The sequence below is a fragment of the Apodemus sylvaticus genome, chromosome 9 (genome assembly GCF_947179515.1).
Source record: "Apodemus sylvaticus chromosome 9, mApoSyl1.1, whole genome shotgun sequence".
In the NCBI taxonomy this organism is placed as follows: domain Eukaryota; kingdom Metazoa; phylum Chordata; class Mammalia; order Rodentia; family Muridae; genus Apodemus; species Apodemus sylvaticus.
In genome coordinates, this window is record NC_067480.1 from 2,246,719 (window position 1) to 2,259,527 (window position 12,809).

At 37.5% G+C, this 12,809-nt stretch overlaps 1 protein-coding gene across 1 annotated transcript in view; it reads left to right on the forward strand.

The window, feature by feature from the left end:
* Positions 1-12,809, forward strand: part of Smchd1 (structural maintenance of chromosomes flexible hinge domain containing 1) — a 120,438-nt gene that overhangs the window by 74,913 nt on the left and 32,716 nt on the right. Inside the window, exons 26-30 of the mRNA XM_052193813.1 lie at positions 2,961-3,109; positions 3,984-4,072; positions 4,616-4,734; positions 10,080-10,247; positions 12,603-12,728. Coding sequence (XP_052049773.1) covers positions 2,961-3,109; positions 3,984-4,072; positions 4,616-4,734; positions 10,080-10,247; positions 12,603-12,728 — 651 coding nt within the window. The remainder of the gene's footprint in view (positions 1-2,960; positions 3,110-3,983; positions 4,073-4,615; positions 4,735-10,079; positions 10,248-12,602; positions 12,729-12,809) is intronic.

The window sequence follows — 12,809 nt, forward strand, 5'->3', positions numbered from 1 at the left end:
AAAATAGGAAATCACTGAATTGGTAGAAAGTATGAGAGGATGGAGCTGGACAGTTTTCTTCTGAAGAAGTTCACTGGGCTTCCTTACTGATCTTCCTTTCCAGTTTCTTTCAAATGCTGGGTAGCCACTGAGAATGGAGTAACATTGTAGCATCCATCCATCAGCTTCTATACTTGCTCTTAGGTGGTCAGTGCCAAGTTCTTTTTGGTTTTTCGAGACAGGGTTTCTCTGTGTAGCCCTGGCTGTCCTGGAATTCACTCTGTAGACCAGGCTGGCCTCAAACTCAGAAATCCACCTGCCTCTGCCTCCCAAGTGCTGGGATTAAAGGCATGCGCCACCACCGCCCGGCTAGTGCCAAGTTCTGATGGCTCCACTGTGCTCCATGTCTTTCAGACATTTCCTAGCAAAACCTTTTGAGCCAGAGCTGCACAAATATGTTCATTAGTTCTCTGGCCAAATGGACTGGCAGTGTTTCAAGTTTTCTCTACTGTTCGATGACTCATTTTGGTCTTGAATAAGAAAATCACTCAAGCCAGGTGTTATGGCCTTTAATCCTAGCACTTGGGGGCAGAAGCAAGCAAATCTATTGAGTTTCAAGGCCAGCCTGTTCTACATAGTGAGTTCTAGGATAGGCAGAGCGATATAGAGAAAACATATCTATTAATAAATAAATAGAAAAAAAAGCAGCCAGGGCTTTGTAGAGAGACCCTGTCTATACACACACACACACACACATACACACACACATACATACATACATACATACATACATACATACATACATACATACAAACAAAAGAAAATCACTCATATTTGTCTTTTTGTTTAATGTCATTTTTGTAATATTAAATAAAAAATATGTAAGATAAATTTATAAAATAAATAAAAATAAAAAACAGCAGGTAATGATTCATTTGCAAAATATCATACACTGAAATTGCACTAAGATAATGTGACATAACCACCATGTTTAAAAATTCACTTCCATGTCAGACAACAAATGTCAATAGTACATTTGTTTTGCACTAGCCTAATAGTTTAAATTCTAGGCTAAGTATGTTTTTCGTGTATGGACTTGATTGAAATGTGGATGATTTTCATGTGGAAAATCTAATACTTAGAGAAATGATCTTTGGGTTGGCAAGATGGCTCAGCAAGTAAAGGCTCTATGCCCACTTTCCTGAACTGTTGTTAGATTTAGGGTAACTTTGGTCATGAAGGCCAGGTCATTGTCAGGGACCCTAGGAAAGAGAGCAACCCCAGTTTAGTAATAATATCTATGTTTGGGAAACTCAGGAGTGTTAATTGTCTCAATGGGTAGCCCGGTGACCATCAGTCTTTCTGTAATGACAGGGAGTGGAGTCTTTTGCCTAGCAAGTACCCCCAACGTTTGTATCCTTTTTGGTATACTTTTATTCTGTTGTTGGCTTTTTGTTCTCTTGGTTTCTTTGTGTATATTGGGGTCTGGAGCAGTTCAGGTTCAGTTAAGGTAACTAAAATCTTGAGAGGCCTCACTGGTTCTAGGTCCTCCTTCTGGACGGAGGAGTCTGCTGCCTTGTCCTGTTCGGCTTTGGGAGGGGGCTCCTGTTTCTGTTTGTGGGTTTTCCAGTTTAGGTGAGATTCCCCTTCTCTATATAGAGGACCTCATGGATACGAGCCATGGTAGATACATACTGAATGTCATGTACACAGTGATGACTTTGCTTTGCCCCTGTGCAGCCCCTGGGTTAACAAGAGAAGCTCAGCCCTTTGTGTTGCTGCTAGACCCAACATGCAACATGGTTCTATATAAGGTGACAACTGAGGGCCTGGCATACCTGGCTTTATGTTGAACAGAACTGCTCCCTGCAGTGTTCAGGAAGACCTCTTTCACTTCTTGTGGTGGGGCACCTATTAGGTTAGGTTTGATGGTTAGACTGAATCTCTTGCGTCAGTCATTTCCAGGTGAAACTGGAGTGCAGAGCCCATAACAGTGGAGGATATAGGTGGGGTAGCAGCATTTGGAGTAGCAAAAGTGAGTCCGTCTTTTATCACAGCTTTCCACGTTGCCAGAACCTGTCTGGACAATCTGAGCTTCAGGCTCTTCTGGCTGGAGCCAGAGAGACCATGGCAGTTAGACCCTCATGAGAGTTGGTGCTGGAGGACCCCCTCCAAACCCCCTGCATCATCACAGAATCATACCCCACTGTGCCCTGTCTTGTCAGTGGAGTCTTAATGACCAAAACTTGGCTGCTGTCTTGGAGAGGCTCTGTTGGGGTTATCATTGCCAGCAGGCTGACTGAGCTGGTGGTTGCAGTTTTACAAAGTCCAATACAGGACTGGTCCAGAAGTGCCTGGTCATTATTTGGGTAACTGCCAGAAACAGGATCAAGTCTTTAAATGTCAGAGTAAAATATGTAATTCAAGTGATAATTTTAAGGTAGAAATAGTCAAGAAAGGATTTAAACCAAAAAGTGACCAGAAAGATAAAACATCAGTGCCACATTCTTTTCTTACCTTTCAGAGTAACAGGAGTAACAGTCCACAGGGACCACATTCAGACACTCTGCCCAGAACACTCAGAAGTGATGAGACACGTACATGCCTATTTTCTATAGAGTGTTTTAGTACAGTCTCAAAAAAATACATTTTTTTTTTAAAGAAAAAGAAGAAAATAGACTTTCTTTCTCTTTGGCAGTGGGGAGGGGTAAATTATAATTTAGCTTTAAGCTTCTTCAATAAATAGGTGGGGTGTGGTGACACATTCCTGTAATCCTAGCAATTGGAAGGTGGAGGATCATGAATTTGTGTCCATCCTAAGCAACATGAGTTTGGGGGCATCCTGAACTACCTGCAAGTCTGTTTAAAATGATTAAAATAGAAGAAGAAAAAAAATAAGAAAAAGAATTTTTAGACTGTAAGTGGTTATGGGAAAGCTTTGAGTAACCTATAACCTTTGTGTTACATGAATTCTCTTCTAGGTTAATTGGACTCCTGAGGTTAACAAAGAACATTTAGTACAAGGTCTGCTTCCTGATGTACAAGTACCGACATCTGTGAAAGATATACGTTACTGCCAGGTTTCTTTCCAAGATGACCATGTGTCTTTGGAAAGTGCCTTTACAGTAAGGTTTGTGAACTTATTATATTTTCAAATACTTTCAGACTTAGCATGCCTTAACAAGATAGTTTTCTGCATTGTACTCTTGGGGGGTGGGGAGCTGCTTTGAGGATTTACAAAAATACACGCTTTAATTTCTATAAAATATTTTGTCTTTACAATAAATCTTCATTATACTTAGTGGTTAATTGTTGGGCTTTTGTTAGAGGCAGAGTCCTGCTGTACAGCCCAGAATGGCTTCAATCAAACTCATGATCCTTCTGCCTCAGTTTCCCAAGTGCTGGAATTACATGTGGTAGCACTGTATATGATTGATAATGATTAATCCTTTCATGATTATAACCCTGTACTTTATTGATCCATTAGCAACTGTAACAGTGTATCAAAGGAAGGTTCTTCAGCTCAAACAACAAAGGCCTGAAAAACACAAAACACAAGGTGTAGTTTTAAAAGAAAAAATTATTACATTGGTTAGTGGTGAATTTTGAAACCGAGTTCAATCAGAATTAATATGTACAACTCAGAGAAAAGAATAGATGGAGCTTAGTATAATGGAGCAGAAGACCACCGTCCTGTCACACAAGCTCCTTGGCCTTGGCCACCTGTCTAGTAATTCCTAGCACTGTAACTCCTACACCTACTCTATGCTATTCCCTGTGTGTGATTCTTCCTTACTCTACAGACAGTATTTCCTTATCATAACTTCCTTTTAATACAATATAAAGAATATAATGTAACTTTTTCTAGCAGTCAGTAGCTTTGAAAAGTGATAGATTTGGAGGGGTGCTGTTGTATTTAATTTTAGGACATTACATATGTATTGCTCTTTACTTTTTTCTGCACTTAATGATTAATTAAAGCCTTTTAACCAAACTAATTGTAGACCACTTCCTGATGATCCCAAACATTTAAAATGTGAGTTAAAAGGAGGAAAAACAGTGCAGATGGGCGAAGAGCTTCAAGGAGAAATAGGTTAGTATACCTACTTATTTTTGTATGATGCTGACTTCAATTAATATTTTCAAATATTTGGTTTGAAAGATACTTTGTGGCATACACTGAAAATCGGTTTATAAGTTTGTTTGTTTTAAAAATCTTTCATTTGTTATAGAAAATAATAATCAGTATTAAAAGTATGAATTGGTTTCCCAGTAGCTTTTGTTTTTTTCTTATAGCTAGAAAGTTATATACCATTAAGTGTTTCCTTTAAATTGTAATAAAAAGTCTGATTTATGCATTAGGATATAGTTCATTGGTAGAGCATGTCTACCATGTGTGTGAGCCTGTGCTCAATCCCTAGCACCTTCAAATATAAATAATATTAATATTAGTATACTTCAAGAATTAAAAACAGTTTTTAATCAATCCTGCACATTCTTGATATAGTTGAATGGTTATAAGAGAAGCAGTTATGTATATATATTACCTATGTATGGGAGTAAATTAAAGCTTCCATGTGTGTAAGATACATCTTAAAAAAAGGATTTTAACTTGAAAATGTTTTTCTTTTTTAAGTTGTAATAATTGCAGATCAGTATGGAAATCAGATTTCAGCATTTTCACCTGATTCCTTATCTACTTTGTCGATTTCTGGAGATGGGCTCGACAGTTCAAACTTGAAAACCACTTTGGAGGTATTTTACAAACCCTGTTAAATTTGATTTGTGCTTGAGAAAAAGTGGAAGTTTAACTTTACATATATTATTTTTAATTTTAAAAAATATTTTATTTGTATTTGTGTATATATACTACACTTGGCGAAATGCTTGCTATAGTGCCAGTGTGGAAACCAAGGACAACTTGTGGGAGTCAATTCTCACTTTCCACCATGGGAAGAGATGCTAAACGTGGACTTGGTGACAGGTCCTTCTCTGCCTGATGAGTCATCTTGCCAGCCTTGATTGTTCTATCCAAAATTCTTCAAATACATTAAAACTTGTATGTAAAAAATTGTGGGATAGAATCTGTGAGACCCAGATCATTTGCCAACAAAAGTCAATGGAAAGAGGTGTTTGCCCTGTTCCTGTCACTCATTTGCAGCCACCCTTGCCTTCCCTTTAACCATGATTGAAGTAGATTGTAGTTGTTAAAATACTTTACTATATGTATTTATACAGAAAAACATACCGTGTTTACACATACATGTAAGTTTTCAGTTAGGTATTCAAATAAAACTGAGTCCTTACCCTAGTATTTATTAAAGCAGGATTCTGAGAATATTCACTGTTTAACTTTGTCACTTGTCAGGTAATTCAGTTTAGCTTTAAAAGCAAAGGCCCTGATAGAATTCTTGAATCTTAAAACAAGCATAAAGTGCTCTTCTTGTAAAGGTCAAAGCCAGCATTAGGTAAAAGGATATTTTGGAATGGGTCTTCAAGAAACCTGCCAGGCACTGAAGGTTAGAACCCAGTAAAGGGGAAATCATTTGAAATGTAAATAAAAAATATATCAATAAGAAAAAAAAGAAAAAGAGCTCTCGACTCCTAGGCGCTCTAACACTCCCAGGATCATAGAATCAGAGGTGAGGAGGACACAATATCTGTCCCAACACTGGGACATTGGGACCAGCAGGACCCAAGCACTCAGGAACTCCTCCAGACCAGTTCCTGGCCCAGTCTGTCTGGGCCAGGAGCAGACTCCTCAGCCAGTCCCTTAACACCCAGAGGAAGTGCCATTCCTAGGCACTTTTACACACCCAGGATCCCAGGAGCTTAGTCACACCAGGATCTCAGGATCCCAGAGGCAGTTTGATTCTCAGGACCTTGGACACACCCAGGATCTCAGGATCCCAGAATCACAGGATCACAGAGACAGTTTGACTCTGAGGAGTTCTGACACAACCAGGATCACAGGAAGGACAGGCTCTAGTCAGATGTAGCGAGGGCAGATAGCACTAGAGATAACCAGATGGCAGGAGGCGAGTGTAAGAACATAAGCAACAGAAACCAAAGTTACTTGGCATCATCAGAACCCAATTCCTCCACCATTCTTCAAGTCCTGGATATACCATCACACTGGAAAAGCAAAATTTGGATCTCAAATCACTTCTCATGATGATGATAGAGGATTTTAAGAAGGACATAAATAACTCCCTTAAAGAAATACAGGAAAACACTGGTAATAGGTAGAAGCCCTTAAAGAGGAAAAGCAAAAATCCCTTAAAGAATTACAGGAAAACTCAGTCAAACAGGTGAAGAAAATGAACAAAACCATCCAGGATCTAAAAATGGAACTAGAAACAATAAAGAAATCAGAGGGAAACAACCCTGGAGATAAAAAACCTAGGAAAGAGATCAGGGGTCATAAAAGCAAGCATCACCAATATAATAAAGAAAATTATTACAAGAATTACAAGAATACAAGAAAAGAAGAGAGAATCTCTGGTGCAGAAGATATCATAAAAAAATATTGACACAGCAGTCAAAGAAAATTCAAAAATCAAAAAGTCCCTAAACCAAAACATCCAGAAAATGAGGACACAATGAGAAGACCAAACCTAAGAATAATAGGTATAGAAGAGAGTGAAGATTACCAATTTAAAGGGCCAGTAAATATCTTCAACAAAACTATAGAAGAAAACTTCCCTAACCTAAAGAAAGAGATGCCCATGAACATACAAGAAGCCTACAGAACTACAAATAGACTGGACCAGAGCAGAAAGTTCTCCCATCACATAATAATCAAAATACCAAATGCACTAAACAAAGAATATTAAAAGCAGTAAGAGAAAAAGGTCAAGTAACATATAAAGGCAGGCCTATCAGAATTACACCATACTTCTCACCAGAGACAATGAAAGCTACAAGATCTGGGCAGATGTCATACAGACCCTAGGAGAACACAAATGCCAGCCCAGGCTACTATACCCAGCAAAACTCTTCAATTACTATAGACGGAAAAAACAATATTTTCCATGACAAAACCAAATTTATACAATATCTTTCTACAAATCTTGTCATACAAAGAATAATAGATGGAAAACACCAGCACAAGGAGGGAAACGACACCCTAAAAAAAAATCAAGAAAGCTATCTTTCAGCAAATCCATACAAACATAACTCCACCTCTAATAACAACAACAAAAAAACCCCAGGAAATAATCTCTTTTCCTTAATATCTTTTAATATGAAAATCAATATTACCAACATATCCTAACCGACTGAAATTCAAAAATATGAGGAATTAGAAATTTGTTGGCTGTCACCCAGTGGTCTCTCTAATTTGGCAATTGGAGAAATATGTCCAATATTGTACAATCCATATATACTTTCTGCTTATTTGTACATGACAATGTCTTGCTGTGTACCACATAATGGTCTTGAAATCATGCTTCTCCTATCTCAGCCTCTCTATTAGTAGGATTGTTTATTTGATGTTTTTACACTATGCTATGGTTTTCAGAACAGCTTACGTATTTCAAAATTATACAGTCAAAAGAAACGTATACAATTAATTTGGGAGGTGGCTTGTAAGAGAACAACAAAGAGTGAGACTGAATGTTTTGCTTGATATTTATAATTATTATATCAATTTTGGAGAAGATAACCTTATGTTACTCTTTTTCTGAGATGAATGCTTTCCAAAATCATCACAGCCAATGAACCAGAATCTTACCCTCACCTAATATCTGTGCCACCCTCCAAGCAGAACCATTGTTCATTGAAACAGTTGATGAATGACTTCATGGATAGACCATCTTAATACACACACCATTTCTTAAATGAATGTAAACCTGTTCCCTGTGTGTTGAGAATGATGACAATCACTCAAGTCAAATAGCTTTGACCATAGCAGGAAATCTGTATCCAAATAATTGTGCCTACAATTCATTCCTTGGCACAGTAGAACTGTCAACTCTTAGCTCAGCTACTATGGAGGTAAAATCCTTTGGTGATGTGAGGGACATTGAAGTACAGCCTTATTACAGTGAACTCCAATGTCTAACACTTGTTCTTATTTTGGGTTTGTACCACAGTAAGAGCCAAGATTTTAAGCTTTACTAAATGCAAAAACAAACAAACAAAAAGACTTTATCTTTTCACGTTCATTTAATAACGTGTCCATTATTTTTTTTGATTGGTATAAAATATATATTGTGTTGAATATAATTATAAAAAGAAAAAAATTTAAAAAAAGAAAAAGTGTTCTCCTGGGTCTACAGGATCTGATTCATTGACTGCATTATACTTTTTACTTGACAGAATAACCATGAGAATATTGATTGGTTGCTTTTCTGTTCCTTTCTCACTGGTTTCTGCTTTTCCTGTTAGGCTATTGTTTCTAATGCTAAAGAACTCTCATGAGTTCTTTATGTTTATATAAAGTCTGGTCTTTATGATTTCAGGTTATTCCATTGTTTTTGGGGGGTTTTGTTTCAGCTATATGTTTTGATGCAATGAAGATGTACAGGGTTGTTGCTATGTGTGGACAGTCTGCTTTTTATTGCCCTGTGCACACTGTGTGCACAGGCTCCTCTCCTCTGACCTCATTGGTCCTGAAGTGTAACCTGCCTGTTTACACCCCCAGTATTCCCAGTCCACTAGATTACTCCCTCAGCATATAAACATGCTTGTAGTATGGCTGGTCTTAAACAGTCCGTATTCACATACAAGAGGCGTATAGACATAAATGCAAAGAAAGCATCCATACACATAAAATAGATTTAAATGTGTATAGGAATATATCCACACAAATAAGGCATAGGATCCTTAATAGCCAATAGTAAAATATGAGTACTTCTGTGCTATTTCTGGTCTAGAATGAATTAAGCCATGTAGTCATGTTGCAAAGATTAATGGCTTATTAATTCATTGACTTATTAATAGGGGTTGGAACCATTATTCTGAATAATTGATAAACAGCGACAAAAGCCCTAGTCAGAGTGAATATCATCTTGACAAAGAGGGAGCAAAAAGGAGGCAGGGAATAGTGAAAATGTATGCATGTTACAATGCAAGGTTTTCAGGGAGGACCTTCCTTGTTAAAAAGGGAGGATAGTGAAGATGTATGCATGTTAAAATGTAGCAATGTAGGGTGTTCAGGAAGGACTTTCTTTGTTACAGTGTAGGGTGTTCAGGAAGGTGCATTAAGGTTCTGTTTTTTTTGGAAACAGCTAAAGAAAAGCTACAGGGGAAATCTCAGTGGCTTGTGATAGCTTCTGAGGTAAAGAGAAGCACAGATAAAAGTTTGACCATTCCTAACACAACATTTGAAATATTCTGAAATCCAAAAGGTTTTCACTACTAACATGACACTCAAAGTTGCTAGCTTTGGAGTATTTGATATTTGTAGATTAGAACTGGTTTGTTTGTTTGTTTGTTTGGGCGGGGTGCTTCAAGACAGGGTTTCTTTGTATAAACTTTGCTGTCCTAGAACTCTGTAAACCAGCCTGGCCTTGAACTCACAAGAGATTTGCCTGCCTCTCAAGGCTGGGGCTGAAGGTGTGTACTACCATACCATTTCCTGGCTAGATTAGGAATCTTACCCAGTCTATGCAAATATTACAAAATTCAGAGAGCTCGAGCCAGGCTGGGTATGGCATGGTAGCACATACCTTTACTCTGAGCACTAGAAAGCATAGATGGGCAAATCTTTTTTAAGTTCGGGGCTACCTGGGGATCTTTTTGAGTTCAAGGATAGCCTGCTCTACATAGTGTATTTCCAGATCACCCAGAACTACCTAGATCTTATCTCAAACAAACAAATTTAGAGAACTCAAAAATGTGAAACACTTTTTTTTTTTAAGATAGAAATTGTGAGAACATTGGGTAAAAGAGAGATATACTCACAGTCTTTTAGATTTCCTGCCAAGAAAATCTGAAAGAAGAGAAAAATACCATTTTTCCTCCCTAAAAGGATGGAGTATGCCAGTGTTTGCATGGGTTCAATTTGTTACTCCAAAATAGCCGGGTATGATATAACTTTTTAAAGATTAAGCAGTGTCAACCTTGTGTTTTCTCAATGTACATTTCTTCACTAGGCCAACACACAGAGCATAAGTGTACAAGGCATCAGATTTACTCCAGGTCCTCCTGGACCCAAGGATCTTTGTTTTACTTGGCGAGAGTTTTCTGACTTTCTTCGAGTGCACCTTGTTTCTGGACCTCCAACCAAGCTGCTGCTTATCGACTGGCCAGAGCCAAAAGAGGTATGCAGCAGCTTCATACTTCCATAGGAAGAGCTAGTAAGGCAGGCTCCATATTCTCAGAGCCTTGGTGGACTAGGAAAGTTCACTGTGTCTAGTTTAAATATAAACCTTTAAAACTGTTCTAGACATGTATAAAAATTAGAACAATAATGAAACAGATTTTGCCAGAAACCCATTTCATCAGTCAACTGATTTTTGCTAATTTTGTTTGATTGTTCTCTTAAATATAAAAGCTCTATTGTAGGTGGTTTTGTTTTTTTCTTTGAAGATTAGTCTATTTGTATGTGATTTTGCTGGGGGGGGGGGGGCAGGTGTTGGATAAGCACTGGTGTGTACATGTACCAGAATGCACAGAGAGGCCAGAGGAGGTCTCGTTGAGTGTCTCCCTCTGTTGCTCAGCCTATTCCTTCAAGGAAGGATATATCTCTGAACCTGAGCTGGTCATGGCTAGGCTAGAAGCTAGCAAGCCTCAGAACTATCCTACGTCTACTTTACTCAGAGCTGAGTCATAGGCTTGTGTTCAACACCTGGTTTCCTTCATGAGTTCTGGAATTGAACTTTGATCCTCATGATTACACAACAAGTGTTTTTTAACAATTAATCCATCCCTCCAGTCTTGTTGAAGTTTTTGTAAAGTATATTTCAGGTTTTTGATTATTGCCCCAATACTAATTTTTTATTAAAATACTTAAGTCTTAAATACCGATTTTATAAACATCTGGCAAACCTTATCTCTGTTGATTTTCATTTACTAATAATTTTAGAATCCAGTAAATTTAGGCTGGTAGCATGATGGCATATACCATTAATTCTAGCACTCAGAGTTAGAGACAGGTATTTCTGTGAGTTTAGGCCAGCCTCATCTTTGTTGAATCCAGTTTTAAAAAAAAAAATCCAGTTTATTTTGTTGAGAAATAAAAATTTTACACATTAAAATGTATAATGTGAAATGAGTAAACTTACTATTTCAGCTTAAATGTAAGTCTTATTTTACTGAGAAACACTCTTTAGAAGCAGATAGGGTAGGCCTGGACATCACATTTAGTGGGGGATTGTGTGTGGGGACTGAAACTGACAGGGCTTGCTGATACCACATTTAGGAGGCTGGTAGACTCACATAACAACAGAGTGGACAGTGTGTAAAACTATTAGCAAGTTACATATCCATACTGTTTATCATCTTTGGTGATAGTCACCTGTAGCTTTATAAATCAAACATTGTATATAACCACTGTCAATTCTTATTTGTTTGGATATTTTATCCACAACAAAGTATTACTTTTTTTTTCCATTTTTGGCACCTAGTTTGATAACCACTTAACTCAGATAAGACTGGAGGGCAGAAGAAATAAAACATGGGTAGGCTTGAGATAATCAGCTTCCATTTTTTACTTTTATTTCTCACCCTCTTAACTTTTAAATTTTTATATGAGATTGATGTTTTATGTGGTATCTTGTTTAACGGTGGTGTATCCTTTGAATATATCCAATATTAATATATCACTACATGGATTTCTAGGGTTTCACAAGCCTTCCATACTTGCTAGAGAGAAAGCAAGCATTTGAACTTGCTTTAAACTGTCATTTATTCTTTAATATGATCTTTAGTCACTGGCTAAATATTACTAAATGCCACTATGCAAAAAAACTTGAAAATTTACAGAAGTGTTAAGCTAAAGATGGATGCTGGAAGCAAGGAATGTCATGCTCTTTTTCTTTTTAACAGATTATTGGTCATTTGTAATACTTACATTAGCTTCCCAGAGTTTACTTTCATTGATGAAAGTAGTGATTATTTAATCTCAATAAATAAGTAGTAGAAATTACTTAATCTCAATCAGGGGCTTCTACCTCCCCTTATCATTCAGGTCCCAGATAAAAGACACATAGTTTTTATTATAATAAGACTTAATCAGCACTAGAGCTGGGCAGACATCTACCCTCTATGCTGTTATGTCTGCTTCCCTGCCAATAACCTCACAATAGGACCTGTCTGGGCTACTCTTAACTCCAGTTGACCAGATCTCATGACTATTGTTTCAGGATTCTTACCCCATGGCGTCTTCTCTCTACACCCTTCTTTCTCCTCCCTCGTGGTTTTTCTGTGACCCCAAGCCTAGGAACCCCAAACCGTGCATATGTCTCTTCTGCCTAGCTATTTATGTCACCATCTTTAACCAATAGTTTAAAATTAAGGAGCAAGGTCATATTGTACATGCGGGTTCTCTCATCCTTGGGGGCCAGTATTTAGCATTACAATATATAGCAAAAGACTAAACCTCAACCCTGTAGAAGTAATTATATTGTTTAGCACATACTTATTTGTGTTTATTTAAATGTTTGTATCTGTTTCAGTCTATTCCAGTGATTAATGGAAGACAATTACAGAACCCTCTCATTGTTCAACTTTGTGATCAATGGGATAATCCTGCTTTAGTCCCAAATGTTAAAATATGTCTCATAAAAGCAAGCAGCTTAAGGGTAAGTTTCAACTTCTTAGGTATTTTTCACTGAAAAGTCCGTATTTCAGAACTGGAGAGATGATGCCATTTGCTGCTCTTG